This window comes from Anguilla rostrata, chromosome 8, assembly GCF_018555375.3.
Source record: "Anguilla rostrata isolate EN2019 chromosome 8, ASM1855537v3, whole genome shotgun sequence".
Lineage (NCBI taxonomy): Eukaryota > Metazoa > Chordata > Actinopteri > Anguilliformes > Anguillidae > Anguilla > Anguilla rostrata.
The window spans coordinates 29,131,569-29,147,339 of NC_057940.1; the positions used below are offsets into that span (position 1 = coordinate 29,131,569).

A 15,771-nucleotide genomic window follows, 5' to 3' on the forward strand; every position below is an offset into this window, starting at 1 on the left:
ATAACTGGAAGTTTTTGTTTATGGAGGAACAAAAATCACAGCGGTCAACTTAATTTAATCTGGTAGAATTTTGAGGATGTAATTCAAAGGAAAGGAAAATGTGATTTATTGCATATTTCAATGAAAAGAAAACCTGTTTTGTTCATATGCTTATTGTATTATGAATTCATATTTTTACATCGTAGGACTGGAGAGAGGACACTTGTTTAGACAAAATGTAGATGGACAGCTACGGAATGGAGGTGAAGGTATCCCTGGCATTGTAGTCATCCCAACAATCGATGGAGAGGTCCCGGTGGCTAATCACGAAGGGGCACGAGTGCACCTCCAAGACCTTGAGGCCCTGCAGTCTTCCAGAGAGGAGGAACTCCTGAAGCATCACATCCAGGCGGTTTACAGGGACGACCTGGCGCTCAATCACAAGAACCCGGGCCTGTCGCCCATACAGAGGCCCAAATCTCTGGCCGTGCCGGGCCTGACCACCAGCAACTCCCTACAGGAGCCCCAGGGCCCCGTCATGTCCATCTCACCCCAGGCCACGTACCTGTCCAAGATCATCCCCAATGCCGTCATGCCGGCGGCGGTGGATGTGATCGAGATCAGCCGCAGTCGCAGCCGGAGCAGTGTGCGTACGGTCAGCAAGAGCAGCCTGGCGACGGCCAGTCCGGCCTCTTCGCGTTCCAGCGCCCCGCACGGCCTCTCTTCTGCCAGCTCCAACTGGAGCCACTCGCAGTCTTCTGAGACCATCATCTCCAACTCCTCCACCATCTCCTCAAAGGGCAGTGCCCATGCCTCTAATGACACAGAGGAGGCCGGGGAGCCCTCTCAGCAGACAGGCACAGACCAGGCGAGCATCAGCAGCTCCATCAGCTGGGTCAGCTCCGACAGCACAGCCAAGCACAGGGCCGAGGCAGGGGTGCCCAGCTCTAGGGAGGCAGACGATGCAGAGAAGCTCCACAATGACAGATCCTTTGTGCGCAGCATGTCCATAGTAAAAACCAAAATGCCACCAGCACCACCCAGGAGGACGTACTCCCTGCACCACGAAAAGATCAAGCGGCGCTCCCGAGAGTTCATGGTTACCAAGGGCATTTCTGATTCCAAGGGTGCTGATGGGAATATGCCCCGGGCTAAGGGAGGGAGTAGCCGCAATGCAGTGGAGGAAGCTCTCTCACCGGTTACTCCTGGTAGTGCTGGAAGCCCTGCCTACTCTGCAGACTCCAGCTCTTTGGAAAACTCCAGGTCTTCTGCGGCCAGCAGTCCACTGAGTGCTGACCAGGCAGCCAATAGCAAGGGTACACCAGCAGCGCCTCCACTCTCCAGTGACTCATCCCCCCAGAAACTGCCCTCTCCACAAAACAGGTTTGAAAGGACCATGTCGCCCTCCAGTGGCTACTCCAGTCAGAGCGGCACCCCCACGCTCTCTGCCAAAGACATCTGCCCTCCCTCCCCGGAGAAAAAGAAGGCTCAGCCTGTTAAACCAGAGAGAGCAGGCGCCCGGTCATCCCCTGCTCCATCCATCTCATCCTCATTGACATCCCTGTCTTCTGGTGCATCTGATCCCACTCACCAGGAGACGCCAGCTAACCACCTGCCCGGACAGATTCCCAAGCCTTCCCCTCCTGCTGTTGCAGTGAGCACCAAAGTAACCCCTGCGCCTGCAGCAGTCATGCTCAGGGATATGCTTGACATTCCGCCACCCCCGAAAGTCAAAGCACCTTCTCCCCCGCCCCCCGAGACTTGGATGCAGAACAAACGCACATTTGAGTTGTTATGTGGTTCAAATGCCTTCGTCGCCAGGATTGCTGCACTGCAAAACCAACCGCAGAGAAAGGAACCCCTTCAGGTACAAAATCCAGATGCTCCCAAAGCACAAAGTAAGGAGCTTAGCTTAGTTGGTACACAACCCCAAGAGCAGGAAGAGACAGCGGTACTGTCTGGACAGGAGGAGTGCCCGTTGCTAAGCAAAGAGGGGCCTATGTCAGCACAAAAACCTGATCATTCAGTGGAATGTGCCAGTGAGTCACTGCCACGGACTGAGGCAAGTCTGGAAGTCCAGATGAAAGAGGATAAAAGTTCTGTAGTTGAAGAGAAGGAAAAAGCAAGTTTAGTGATGCAGAGACTGGAAGATGAAGGTCCAGTCACCCAGCAGAAGGAAAAAGAAAGCCCAGTAGTATTGAAGAAGGAACCTCCTCCTGTCATGAGAAAAACTATTCCAGTGGTACATATAAAGGAACCAGAGAAGGTTCTGGAAAGCCTGTGTGTGCAGCCAACAGAGACTTCCATAGAGGTGAAGATCCACACTCCCCTTCAGGAGGAGATGTTTGCTGTACAGAAGGAAGAAACTACCCCTAATGATACAGGCAAGAGTCTCATTACAGAGCAGACATCTAGTCTTCAATCATCCATGCAAACTCTTTCAGTAGATGCTCCCAAACTAAGTGGGGTTTCTCCACCTCCTTCCCCACCCCCTGCCCACCATCCTCCACCACCTCCTGCAAAAAAGACCACTAACACTTCAGTGTCCCGTTCCATGCTGGAGGACAACATGGAAACCCCAACAGCAGAGAGCTCTTGGCCTCCTCCCCCTCCTCCAATGGTGGAGTCATCTGGAGTACTCTTTGAGGAGCAGGATGATCTAGACTTCCCCCCACCCCCACCCCCTATTTTACAAGACCCTCTGCTTGAGAGTGTGGAGGGCTGTCCTGTTATTACTGAGATTCATGAGTTCTCTGTGACCTCTGAAGGATCTATTAAAACAGAAGAATCAACCCCAGAAGCTACTAGCAACCCAACCTTGATCAATTCATCCCATTCAGATACTTCTGTATATGTTCAAAAATGTCCTTCCCCACCTCAGTCTTATGAGAATAATGACTGTTCTTCGCAGAAAGACCCTCTTCTGCAAAATGAACTCTCTCATCCAGCACAGGAAGGCTCTCTTCTCCAAAAGAAAGTCCTACCTCCACCACAGGATGTACACCATCTCCAAGGAAAGCCTGTTCCCACACTCCAGGAATACATCCCACCCCCACCACAAGACGCTCCACCTCTACCACCTACAGAACCTGAGATGACCCCATCTGCTCCACCTGTAAATTCAACCCTTGAACCCTCTATAACCCTTCCTCCTCAATCCTCTATGAATGTCCCCTATGCACCCCCTTTGCCTGTTGAAAACCAGACTTCTGTGAACTTTAGAAGACATTCAAGTTTTGCAAACCGAGCAAGCAAAGACCAACTGTCGCGGACTAAGAGTGTACCCATGCCCAAGGAGGATGCTAACATTCCCCTGGTCACACCTTCCCTTCTCCAGATGGTTCGCCTACGTTCCGTCAATGTTGGCGACGAACAGGTTTTAGCTCCATGTGACAATGGCAAACCCGGCGATGGAACCAGTCCCAGTCCAGACCAAAACCAAGGCCAGGCTTTCAGCCAGAGTGTGCCCCAGAAGCCCATCCGCAAGTCCCTGTCGGTGAAGTCCCCAACTGGCACTGCCGCCTCCCCCTCAATGCGTCTGCAGGAGGCCATTCGTATGAAGACAGCAGCTATGTCTTCCAGAGGTGGGCTCCCAGCCAGGCTCAGCCTGCGCTCCCCCGTGTCTTCAGCCAGCAGCGGGGAGATGGGGGCGCGCTCCCCAAAGTTACAAGAAGAAGGAGATCTTCAGAAATCCCCAGCCTCTACTGCCAGCTTTATCTTCTCCAGGAGTACAAAGAAGGTCGTCATTGAGACGCCTTCAACAGCCGAGGCCCAATCCAACCTCAAACAGAGCCTTGTGGCCGAGCTCATGCAGGTCTCCGACCAAACCAAATTAGTATCCGCCAATGGCAAGCCCAGCATCCAGATGAAGAAGCCGGGAAAAGTGCCTCCGCCTGTCGCCAAGAAGCCAGTGCATGGACCAAACCTTTCTGATAAAGCAGTGCACTCCACTGAAAACACAGGGAACTCCCGGTGCGAGCTGAGCAGTTCCTCTCCCCCGGGGACTGAAGCCAACGGACAAACTGAAGGAGTGCAACCTGCTGGCCAGCAAGCACAATCTGAGGAGGTCCAAAACACAACAAGTGAGAATTTGCCATATTTCTATTCCACATTCCAGTTTTATTTTTATCTAGTTCAATCTTTGGTTAGATTGTATTTTAGTTTTTTGTTTAGCAGCTGTTTTAGCATATTTTCCAGCTATGTCATATCCTTTAAAGTTACATTTAAAGAGTACAACCACAGGGCCCCGTTGGGGAATTGGACCAAACACTAGCAACTAAGTGTTAATACTTTTCCCCTATATCCTCTACAGGTCATCAAGAAACAGCGAACACCGTAAAAGTGACACTTGGCTAGTGAATCAGTGTCCATCCCATGGGGAATGACCAATCAGAAAATCAGGAATACTCAAGAGGACTCACAAATGCACACAGAGAGACAGAGATCAAGATACACACCGAAAAAGGAGGCAACTGAAAGACCTCAATGGAAGAAGTCTTATTAAAAGCCTTAGCCTTAAAATGGCCTTCATATTTATACAACAAATGGTGTTGGTCTTTAAATTCTTTAATATTATAGCTTTATTTTGAAGTATTTTTCTAAACTGTAGAATCTTTCTGCTCTGGAAACACAGCAAGAAGTATGCTATTGAGTAGGTGTACTCCAGTTGGATTTTATAAATTCCCCATTCCATATTTGACTGCAAGATTAGGTCGCCATCTTGTGGCTGTAATGGGAGGTAACCACTTCTGCCAAGTTCAGAAAGAGAGAGGGCTAAGTCTGCGTGCTTTGTCGTTATGTTCTTGTATATACCTAAAACTGTATTTTTTTCCTAAATAAAATATCACCTGAAAAACATGCACTATTCCTTTTTGGAGTGTAGCTGAAATAATGCTAATCACATAAATTTTTGTTTAGTTTCTTTCCTATTATCTACCCTGAAAAGCAAGTATATTGTTCCAAAATTTTATCCATTCCATTTCCATAATTTATTTCTATCGTATGGTTAGTGAAATAGCTAAATACTTAGCTATTTCGTAGCTTATTCCTTTATTTGTAGTGAAATAAGTAGTTATATATTACACATTTTTATATCACTCTTTTAAGACTTAACAAAAAGGGATAATGCATATTTTTTGGAAGAAAAAATCAAATATTTGAGCTGTCAATCAAGAAAAGCACTTTGTAAGGTAAATAAGCTGCACCACGTATGCTGGAATCGGCATGGCAGTGTTTCAGTTGAGATGATATTATGGTTCAGAGACTAATATTAAAATTGAATTAGCTGCTTCATAGTTTAACTCCAGGGCAGGAGTGTACAAAGCATTGTAACACTGTTACCACTGACAACACAAATGACAGTGCTTGGGATATTCACACATTTTTTGACTTTCTCATTTTATATTTGTATGTTCTATTTTGAGTATTTTGTCCATGAAATTAATGAGACTACTTTTTCAGTATGTCGATATCAGGCAATGAGCTTGATATATTATTTTGATTCAGTGTTTCCTAAAAACTCCATTCCTGTAGCAGGTCTTCACCACTGTGCATGCTGGCTTTGGACAGCGCTTGGTCTGGGATGGACATGTAGCTAGAGCTGTAAAAGGCCTGCCTCTTAGAAATCAGGTGCCCCTGACCACATGTAAGTGCATGCAGAACTTTTCTCTTGAGGATAATATGCAGACGTTCATATCAAACCTGCGTGCTTCTGTGCACTTGTATGAACTTTGTACTTTTATATGGTTCTTTTAGTTTGTTTGTTTCACTGTTAAAGCACACGGTCATTTTAAAGAGTCTTGTTTGCTTCAAATGTACAGATGCATTATGGGATTCAACTGTCCCTGACTGCACTCATCTGGGTATTTGGACAGGGCTGCAGCACAGAGGCGTACCATCGGTCTGTGGCAAGTTTGTCCCACCATGAGAGAAACCAGGGGAGACAAACTGGTGGCCCTGGCCATAGATGTAGAAGTCCAGTCCTTTCTATTCCCTAATGACCAAGTATATGCAAGATTTGTAGGTTTCAATCAGCAAGCAATAGATCATTCAAATGTCGCAAACAGGTGGTGTAGAAATGGTTCAGCCTCACTAACCTATTAGGACCAGAGATACAGTGTGAAAACTCTCAGTTCTTAATGATCTGGAATGCCACACCCCAGGGTAAACCTGTTCCAAACAGGTCCCACGCACAAGATTAGCATCCCATTGCAATTTCCATCACTTCTACAAGAACATTATATTGTGGTGTCATAAGCCCATAATTTCACTAACTGCCAGAGAAAAAAACAGGGATGGTGGTTCGAATTTGCTGTAGAAAGGGGAATTCCCAAAAGGTTGTGACATATGGAAGGGCCAGAGTAGCATGCAGAGAACCGTTTGTCCAGTTTTGCTCCTTGCAACAAGTATTAAATTCTGTTTCTTTTCTACTGTATATCCACTGGAGAACTGTCTTTCTTTGATGCAGTATTGCACAACTGTCCTGGCAAAAATCATTTAAATGAAAACATGTTAGCTTTGATCTTGTCTTCCAAGGCTAAAATTGCAATACCTTCTGCCTTGGAAATATAAATTTAATATTGAAAAATATACAATGATAATGTACAGTTGCTATGTCTTTGTTAAGAAAAAAGAGAGTATAAATAAAATTCTTTAGAACTCATGTCTTGTAGTTTTGTTGTGAAGCATTAAATAATTATGTGGTGTTTTAAGAGATTCATGCAACTTCAGGAAATATAAGTTTTCTGTATATTCCTTGCTTTGTGATCAATCACTGACCTTTTTTCTATCCACAATAATCTCCACTGATTGGTCTAGATGCCCATGTGACCTCTGGGCCAAGCTTAGTTTGTTTGGGGGGGTTTAAAGCAACAATTCCAAAGCCTATTTAGAGATTACATATTCATAAAGCTTTTAGAATGGAGTTTTCTTTGATATGCAGTCAAGTGCTAATTGCATGATAATCTTCAATGTATTAAGCAAAACAGAGAAACAAACAGTGTATTACAGCTGTTTAATAATGTACAAATCATGTTTTATGGAAGTGATAGTTACAGTGAAGCCCTGCAATTGGTTACACAACAATGATATACCCATCGAAAATTATTAATTTGTATTTTAAAACTGAATTCTGTAGACTTCCGGTACAACCTTCCATACACAGACATGTGCCGTCATAACCTTCAATTCCAGATAACTAGATAATCCAATAACTGAAAAACACTGAATGCCCGATCTTTGAGTCGATGGAAATGAAGACACACCAAAGCTTGGGTTCCTGTTAGACCAGCAGCATACAAATCATCCAAAATGTGTTCAGCTTTACTGGAATGCTTCAGGACACAAGACTCTTTGGTGGGGTACAGATGGTACATGGACTACAATTCCCAGTGATTCAAATATGCTAAGTGCTTCTGAGGGGACTAGCTCCAGGCTTGCATGAACTGCTCCATAAGAAACAGGTAGAGTTAATGGACTACAATTCCCACCAATTCAAATATAATAAGAATAAACATGCCAGTTACACGAGCCCTGAATGTACATAAGATCCTTATGCACAATGGTATTGAAGTGTACATAGTCTGATTAAACTATTCTGTGTTTTGTTTTGTATATTATTTTCAATAGGAAATAATGATTGGAGAGGTAATACCATGGTAAACCTCAAGGACAGAAATTGGCCCTAAAGTCATTTAATAGCACAGGAAGTCATGTTCAACTGTATACATTAATTATAGGTTTTCGCACCAATTCCCCTCCCCCTCTAGCCGCCACCTTTCATAAATGGTCCTTCCTGCCTGTGTAAGCCCAGTTGTCATGGAGACCGGAAAATCCATCAGGCTGGTAGATGGAGGGGTTTAGCTGATGTTCCCTCCCTTCAGTGTTTTGCAGGTGATCTGTCCAAGTTTGGTCATGAGATCCTTCTCGTTCCACTGAGCCACACACTCGCCTGAGATCTTCATGTCCACCTGAGGTCAGAATTAGACGATTGGGTTGAGAACACGAACACAAGAACCACCACACAGTCAGAACCACACACCAGGTCAAAAGTGCATGATTAGCAATCAGAAAAATATGGTCAGAGATCAGAAGCATTACAAATGGAACAAACCAATGAACCAATTCATGGTAAATGCTTGTGAATACTCACAAATCAAATCTTTAATAAAATAGTTATAGATTAGCACTGACAGCATGATGCTCAGTCCAGATCCACCTTCTTGTCTCATCTCACTTTGCCAAACTGTCTGTGCAGGCATACCTGCAGCTTCTCGAACACCTTCTTCTTTGGCTTCAGTTCATCATCTGGTTTGCCCGCCTCGTAGCCTTCCACGAAGACGCGTTCCCCTGGCGATGAGCCCTCTGGGGGGTCCAGTGGCTCTACCCTCCTAGGCTCCCCCTCGCTGAGCCCCAAACGAACCAATCAGAGAAGGAGAGTCAGTTCCCAACACACAATACGGTGGGGGGAATGTTTATTGGAGTAGGTGAGACAATTTTTAATGGAACAGAGCAAGCAGTGAAATAGAATGAACAGGAAGGGTGAAGAGAGGAGGTAAGAATGGGGAAAGGATATATAAAGGACGAAGAGCAGGAAGTTGGGGGACAGAGAGGTGGAGAGGGGGAGGAGACCCACACAGAGGCACACAGCAGCATGGCCTGGGACTCTACACCCCTCATCTTCTGTGGTTTGAGGTTGCACAGCAACACCACCAGCCGATCCTGCAGCTGCTCCTGGGTAATGTAGGCCACCAGCCCGCTCACCACCGTCCTGGGCGCGGCCTCCCCCACGTCAATCTTCTCCAAGTACAGCGAGTCAGCGTCCGGGTGCTGAGGGCAGAATGTAGCCAATCAGGGCAGAGGTCGAGAGAGTCAGTACAAGACTGCAACCAATAAGGTCAAGAGAGTAGGACACAGTAGGAGTTGCTTACAAGATACAAAATGCCCACACTAAACAGATCATCAGTCCAGGAATGAGACCATGAAGTTCTCCCTCACCTTTTCCACACTGACCACTTTTCCCACACGGATGTCCAGCCGTGAGGGAACGATGTCATCCTCCTCTGAGTTTTTAGGGTTTCCTTTTGGTGCTCCCTCTGTTGGACAAAGAACATTTTTATTTTTATTTAACCTTTATTTACCCAGAGTAGGTTCACTGAGCACGGATGCTCTTTTGCAGCAACGCCCTGGTTCACACTCATACACATTCACACCTGGGAGCTGCCCAGTACAACCACAATCCTCTATTGTTGGCCACTGAGCAGCTCCACTGGGGAGAGAACATTTTTTTAGCCAATTTAAATCAGGGGATGATTAGGTGGCAAGTTTTTGCGAGAGGCAGATCTGGGATTTCATTAAATACAATAAAATGTACAATACTTAGAAACCAAGACCAAAAAAATTCCCTGAGATATTAATTTCAAACATAGACTTGTGCTAGCCTTCAGGCGACACCAAACGTGTAAGCCAGAATGACTCCACACATTTTTTTTTTGGGGGGGGGGGGGTCAGAGTAGAGCCCTTCACTCACTCTTTTTGGAGGGGTCAGAGTAGAGCCAGACACTCACTCTTTTTGGAGGGGTCAGAGTAGAGCCAGACACTCACTCTTTTTGGAGGGGTCAGAGTAGAGCCAGACACTCACTCTTTTTGGAGGGGTCAGAGTAGAGCCAGACACTCACTCTTTTTGGAAATGCCACACTAACAGATCATCAGTAGGAATGAGACCAGACACTCACTCTTTTCCAAGGAGTCAGCCGTGAGACAGACACCTCCTCTTTTTAGGGGGGTCCTGGTGGACCAGAAATTCATTTTTTTGACTTTCCCAGAGTAGGCCAGACACGGATGCTCTTTTGAGCAACGCTCTGGTTCAACCATACACTCACTCTTGGGAGGGCAGAGTAGAGCCACACATCCTCTTTTTGGAGGGAGTCAGGAGAGAACACTCTTCCATTTTGGATGGGTGCAGAGAGAGCCAGACACTCATTTTTTAAGTACAATAGACAACAGAAACCAACCTTTGGAGGGGAGAGTAGATTTCAAAATAGACTTGTCTGCTTAGGCGGTCAGAGGAGAGCCAGATGACTCACATTTTTTTGTGAGGGGGTCAGAGTCGAGCCAGACACTCACTCTTTTTGGAGGGGTCAGAGTAGGCAGCATTGGTGAGCTTCTTCAGTTCCGGGCTCTCAAACTTCTTCCTGATGGGATCCAGCAGCTTGTTCAGGGCCACCTCCACAGAGGCTTTGAGGTCACCTGGGTGAATGTGCTGCAAGCCAGGGCAAGAGAATTCAAAGGTCAGTGGTCAAGAGAAGAAAGCCCATGCTTTCGTGAATATTACATTTTTAAAAAGAAGTGCCACCATTTAAAACAGTGGCTCTCATCCATCTTTAAGTTACCTGTAGGTAAATTCTCTTAAATTAATTTACGTATCAATCATATCCAGGCCAATGCACTGTTTAATTGCACAGATCTCCAAACATTTTTTTATTTATTCTGAAAACAACCCCAAGAGTGAAACAATATTTTATATACATAGTACCTCTACTGAAAAGTCCTGCTCCACTTCCTCATAAACTGTATAGGTTTTGTCTCCGCCCCACTTCTCATCCCTCTTGACGACAAACTCTGTAAAGGGGGAAGGAAAGTGCCACAGGATATAAGTTGCAAATGGATATGGCAATTTGTGAGACAATGATGTAACACAGTGGAGGAGAGAAGCTCATTTTGTCCACAGATTGTAATGGCTCCCACAGCCCTCACTGTGACAGAACTGGCAGAGAGCAGAAGGCTCACCTGCATGCAGGGGGAAGAGGACGTGTTTGACGAAAGACAGGACCCCGTTGTTCTGCACGTTGCCGGGTTCGCAAAAAGCCTTCTTCAGCTTCTTCTTCACTTCCACTTTATTGTCCAGGAGGTCGATCTTTGACTCCTGAAGGCCGTGTGACATGGATAGAGAAGGTTATGGAGAATTAATTTCATGGACTGTGTTGACTGTGTCTGACCTAATCACACTGCGCATCACAGAAAAAACCAATGGCTTCTACACAGTAAATTAAGAAAAGTTCTGTATATGTCAAACATTTCATCTGCTATAACATTAGATCTTTGATCAGGTCACATCAAAGAAGTGAGAAGGGTATTTGAATTCTGTCAATCTTTGTGATGAATGTCCCAAAAGAATACCTTGCAATCAGACATCTTAGTGTCTCTGACTCACCTCTTCCGAAGAGCTCATCTTCCCCCCTGTGAGTCCTGGGACCATGGGGTTCATCATATGGATCCTCTTGGCATAGCCCAGTGAGGGGAGATACTAAGCATGGGAGACAGCACAGTCATTAACCAATCAAAATCCCAGAATCATTTACCAATTTCTACTCAAGGCTAAAAATCTGTGATATCTGAGATCCTGAGAACTACTGCATTGACATAATTTGGTGGACAAAAGTCTTATTTCAGTGCTCAGAGTTCGGCACCACCAGGCCAATGAGCAAAAACAAACATAACGGCTAGGCTCACATTTGGCACCGATACTATAAAATAAAGTATGGTTCAAGTAAACATCAGTCAAACAACTAGTCAATAGTAATGTTGCACCAACACAGATAACTACACGGAGAAGCCAAAAGACAGGCTACCTTCTCTGCCAGCGTGAAGATCTTCCTCTGGTCTACACCCCCAAACTGGGCATCCACTTTCAGGTACTCCTCATCCAGAGCCTGGGACGAGGTGAAGAATGTGATCAATTAAATGTCATTCATTCATTAACCCAAAATGTTACCTGCGGGAAAACCAATTCAGAGCTGCATGTGTGAAAGTGACTTTAAACAAAGGGAAACTGGCACAGTGCCAGTTGACAGTACTTGTCACAATGGCGATACCTCAGATGTCAGTACACGTAAAGACAGTGAACCTGTTCATTTGCCAGTTGTGAAGGAATACGTGTCAACATCTGTGAAAGTGAAAACATTCTATAGTTATATCAATAACCATAGTCTTCAAGCAATGAAGATGTCCCTGTGTCAGTACTTGTAAATGTACTAAATGTCTAAGCATGTCACTTCCAATAAAAAAAAGGTATAGCAAAGTTCATTCAGATGTAGCGCAGATATTGGCCAGTATATTAACATGTGAAATCTCTTTACATGAGGAATTTAACTTACTAATCATGTGACTGTTCAGACAAATCATATGACTGAATCAGGAAAGGTATTTAAGATGCCATCGTTATATGCCATTTTAAGTGTGATGAAGGGCCTGCGTGCCCGAACATCACTCACTTCGGTGCATTAAATGAATGAATGGAACCCCTGCTTGTCTGACTGAAGGTATAGGTCAGTACCTGCAGCCCGGGGTACAGAAGCCCACTCAACAGGGGGTGCTCCACCTGCTTCACCACTTCTGCCCCAGCCTTCTTGGCGTCGTGCTCCGTGACCACGGAGGAGAGCCTGTACACATCCAGGGTGTATTCTCTGCAAGCGAGGACAGGACCTTCAAGTAGCTTTCACTTCACACAATTCTTATGTCACTATGCTCAGCAGCCACTGTTTTGCCCCACCACAACGCCACAATGAACCTTATCATCAAGGTTATCTACAAATAAGGCAAATAGGAACAGTAATGGAGGTTATCTTATCTGTAGTACTCTGAGAAATTTCATGATAACTACACACCAACTACACACACCTGTACAGAAATAAAAACATGGGCTTGACCAGTATTGCAAAGTTTCTGCTTGGGTGGGGAAGGGCTTGGTCTGGATATTGAATATCTGTATTTCTTAATTCACCAAGGAGCAGTCAATGTGTGCACAAGCAAAATCTCCAAGGAGCTACACAGAATTATTTGGTATTTTCCAATATAAAATCTAAATTTCCAATAGCAATTAGAATCTTGCAACAAGAAATAACCAAATTCATAAATGACCTAAATTCAAAGCTGGTGATCCCAGGGGCCAAAGAGTCCTGACCTGCTCAGCTGGAAGTCTGTCCCCTTGACAAATTTCAGCTTTTCTAGTGGCACACCGATACTCTCCAGCATAGCCTTGATCACATGCTCATAGTACTGCGTCCTGAGCTCCAGCAGCTCCCATGGAGCCTTCATGTTGTCCAGGTAGGCATGCAGGTCAGCAAACAGAATGGTCACCTGCAGGGATTAGGATTTAGGATTTTATTAGGATCCCCATTAGCTCATGCAGAACATCAGCTACTCATCCTGGGGTCCACGCAAAACACAAAAACCTGACAACAGATAAGACACTTACACACTTACAGGAGGCGCACACAAGCTCAGATGCAAGACACAACTAGAGCACACTGGCAAAGAAACCTGACCTAAAAAGCCTGCCACAATCTGGGCGAACTTCAAACCCACATTTGTTCAGCACTGGTCACAAGGAGACTGCTTTTTGCTCAAACGTTGCTTGACAGCTATTCATCCGCACGGTGTCCTAGAGCCTCACTGGTCAATCTGGCCTCTGAACAGGAAAGAGCCAGCTCAGTTTACTCAAGTCCTTTCTGTAAAAAATCTCCACAAGAGGGCACTCACCTCACACCCGGCCTTCAGGAAGTCAGCGATCTTGGACATGGGCACGAAATAGGCCACATGGGGCTTCCCTGTGGTGGCGGTGCCCCAGTACACCTTCAGCTCTCTCTCCTTCAAGACCGTTTTCAGCTTGTCCTCACCCAGAACCTCCTGCGGACAGGAGGAAGAAGCAAAAAACAAACAAAAATAGTTAGAACATCAGACACCAACAGCAGAAAATTGAGGGTCTGCTCCTGAAAGGCTGCTTCTGTACTTTATGGAACTACCAACACATCCAGTTATTCCCACCATATCCAGTAATTCCTAGCCGATTCTGACCTTGCTACCTCCTGCTCTTCCAGTTTACTCATCTGATATGCAGCCTGTAAAATGGGTGGGTGTTCCAGATCGGCTACAACCAAAAAAATCTGTCTAAATTACAGAAGTTTTCAACATAAATTTTTACACACCTACACAGATCCACACGACAATAACCATGCCTGCTGTGCATGTGAATATTACATTAGAGATCATCTGCTGCGTCAAATTCATTACTTGAGTACAGTCATTTTCCATCCACTCGTCTGGGTTTCTACAGGGCTATTTCCACCCTGGCTCAAAGGTGCATTACTACAGGTAACACACGGAACGAAGCCCATCTGGGAGAGAAAGGCGTAGCACCTGCAAATTCCTGGTGATGAGATGGAACTTCTCCTCTGGACTCAACTGATCCCCCATGGTCGCTTTCCCGTCCAGTCGCAGCAGAAACTGAGGAAGAATCCGCGGTTATTACTGCAGTATGGCTCGTGAACGCTAAACTTCCGTACCTTTGTGTTCAACAGCGTTTCACTGAAATGTTACGATAAATTTCATTGAATGAATCTTATGCACACATGCCGATAATTCGCTCAAACGTGTTTGAGTTATTTAAGAGCAAAGTGTAACGTATGTAATACAAACGTATTTATATCATTCTCAAACACATAATCAATTAAATGTGCCATACCACCACAAACATTAAACAAACCTGTTCTGTCACTCAGCAACAGCATGATGCATCATTAGGCTGATGTAATTCTAGGTCCATGCACTGTAATCACCAATTAGTTAGGCGATGTGAATCGAAACTGAAAGTTTAATCCACTGAGTAATATCCCATTATCGTTATTTCATACCATCAATAAAATTACAAATTTCCAGGAGCTGGAAACCGTATAGTGCTACGTAGCAGTTTACACGCTGAATTAGCCTGTCTAATGTTAGCTAACCGGCTAGCTAGCCAACTGAACCACACGAACAATATCTGACAGATACTACAAAACGCTATAGACACCTATCTAACTCAATACCAACTAGCTCCCTATATGTGTGAAAGTTAGTGTCTCAGAGCCTATATAGCAGAACACTTACATATACAGTTGAATCGCCGGTGAAGCCTTCTTAAAACAGAAAGCTGACTTCAACGTGCCGGTGGTAATGGCTCCTTCACTGTGCCAGCCAATGTGTTGCATCAGCGATGTGCAAATAGCTGTGTTCGACTGCAAAGTCTGGAAGGGAAAGCTATCGAGTACCAGAAGAATGATCAGTTGTCAATTTTGATTACATCAACCCATAACATCCGATTCCAATCTAACCCTAAATTCCCCTGTTTTACTTTTCAGCAAAATCCATATGCTTATTTTTGTTGATTGTCTTTAACTGAAGCTTTTTTTCTGGAAAGCATCGAACTGCAGATTTGTTTAGATCCTCGGGCCGTTTCCAAAACAGCTTACTTGCCTACTATTGAGTATTCAAGATGTATACGTACAACTTGTACGCTGCTCAATGGTAGGCACGTGAGCTGTTCGGGGCATGGCCTTGGTGGCCCGTGCTGCAACCATGTTTTGTAGATCTGTTGTCCTGGAATTTGAAAGAGCCTTCAAAACAGGTATGAGAGGCTACAATACTGGTCCATAAAATTGAGATTAATTTAAAGAAAGTGGAATATTAATACCTATGTTTTTGTTGGATTTTGTTTAAAATAATGATTATGGATTTGATTAATTTAATCTTTTTTGAAAAAAAAATTCTCTGAGCAATTATACTTGCACAAAAAATATAGTTATCCCATTTAGTGAACATACATTTAGCTAATCTGTATCATTACTTTTTTGCTCATCTTTATCATGGGTGCAAATAATTTTGGATGGCACTGTATAAACTTACAGTTATAGCAAAAGCCTATATTTAGCCTATATTTTATTTTCTATTAAATAGGAAATGTGGCCCTCAGCAATTTTT

At 44.7% G+C, this 15,771-nt stretch overlaps 2 protein-coding genes across 7 annotated transcripts in view; one reads left to right on the forward strand and one right to left on the reverse strand.

The window, feature by feature from the left end:
* The window catches only part of nhsl3 (NHS like 3), a 60,024-nt gene extending 53,384 nt beyond the window's left edge, over nt 1-6,640 (forward strand). For all 6 annotated transcript variants that reach the window (XM_064347578.1, XM_064347576.1, XM_064347579.1 and 3 more), the window contains 2 exons: nt 186-4,061; nt 4,292-6,640. In XM_064347578.1, coding sequence (XP_064203648.1) covers nt 186-4,061; nt 4,292-4,335 — 3,920 coding nt within the window. In that variant the 3' untranslated portion in view covers nt 4,336-6,640. The remainder of the gene's footprint in view (nt 1-185; nt 4,062-4,291) is intronic.
* Nucleotides 6,641-6,976: 336 nt separating this feature from the next.
* Nucleotides 6,977-15,238, reverse strand: yars1 (tyrosyl-tRNA synthetase 1). The gene is made up of 14 exons (XM_064347582.1): nt 14,902-15,238; nt 14,173-14,259; nt 13,516-13,662; nt 12,938-13,113; nt 12,311-12,440; nt 11,607-11,687; nt 11,189-11,281; nt 10,765-10,900; nt 10,511-10,596; nt 10,102-10,237; nt 8,974-9,071; nt 8,612-8,805; nt 8,240-8,381; nt 6,977-7,946 (listed from the first exon to the last, which is right to left on the reverse strand). Exons 2-14 carry the CDS (start codon nt 14,227-14,229, stop codon nt 7,836-7,838), a joined length of 1,587 nt encoding a protein of 528 aa, XP_064203652.1. The 5' UTR covers nt 14,230-14,259; nt 14,902-15,238; the 3' UTR covers nt 6,977-7,835.
* Nucleotides 15,239-15,771: the final 533 nt, after the last annotated feature.

What these genes read in the sequence shown, in the direction of transcription:
- yars1 (XM_064347582.1), bottom strand. Translation starts at nt 14,229, where the DNA reads ATGGGGGATCAGTTGAGTCCAGAGGAGAAGTTCCATCTCATCACCAGG. An exon ending in TCCTGAAGGCCGGGTGTGAG is followed by an intron (nt 13,114 to 13,515) that starts GTGAGTGCCCTC and finishes TAATCCCTGCAG; the next exon opens with GTGACCATTCTGTTTGCTGA. An exon ending in ATGCTGCTGTGTGCCTCTGT is followed by an intron (nt 8,382 to 8,611) that starts GTGGGTCTCCTC and finishes TTTGGGGCTCAG; the next exon opens with CGAGGGGGAGCCTAGGAGGG.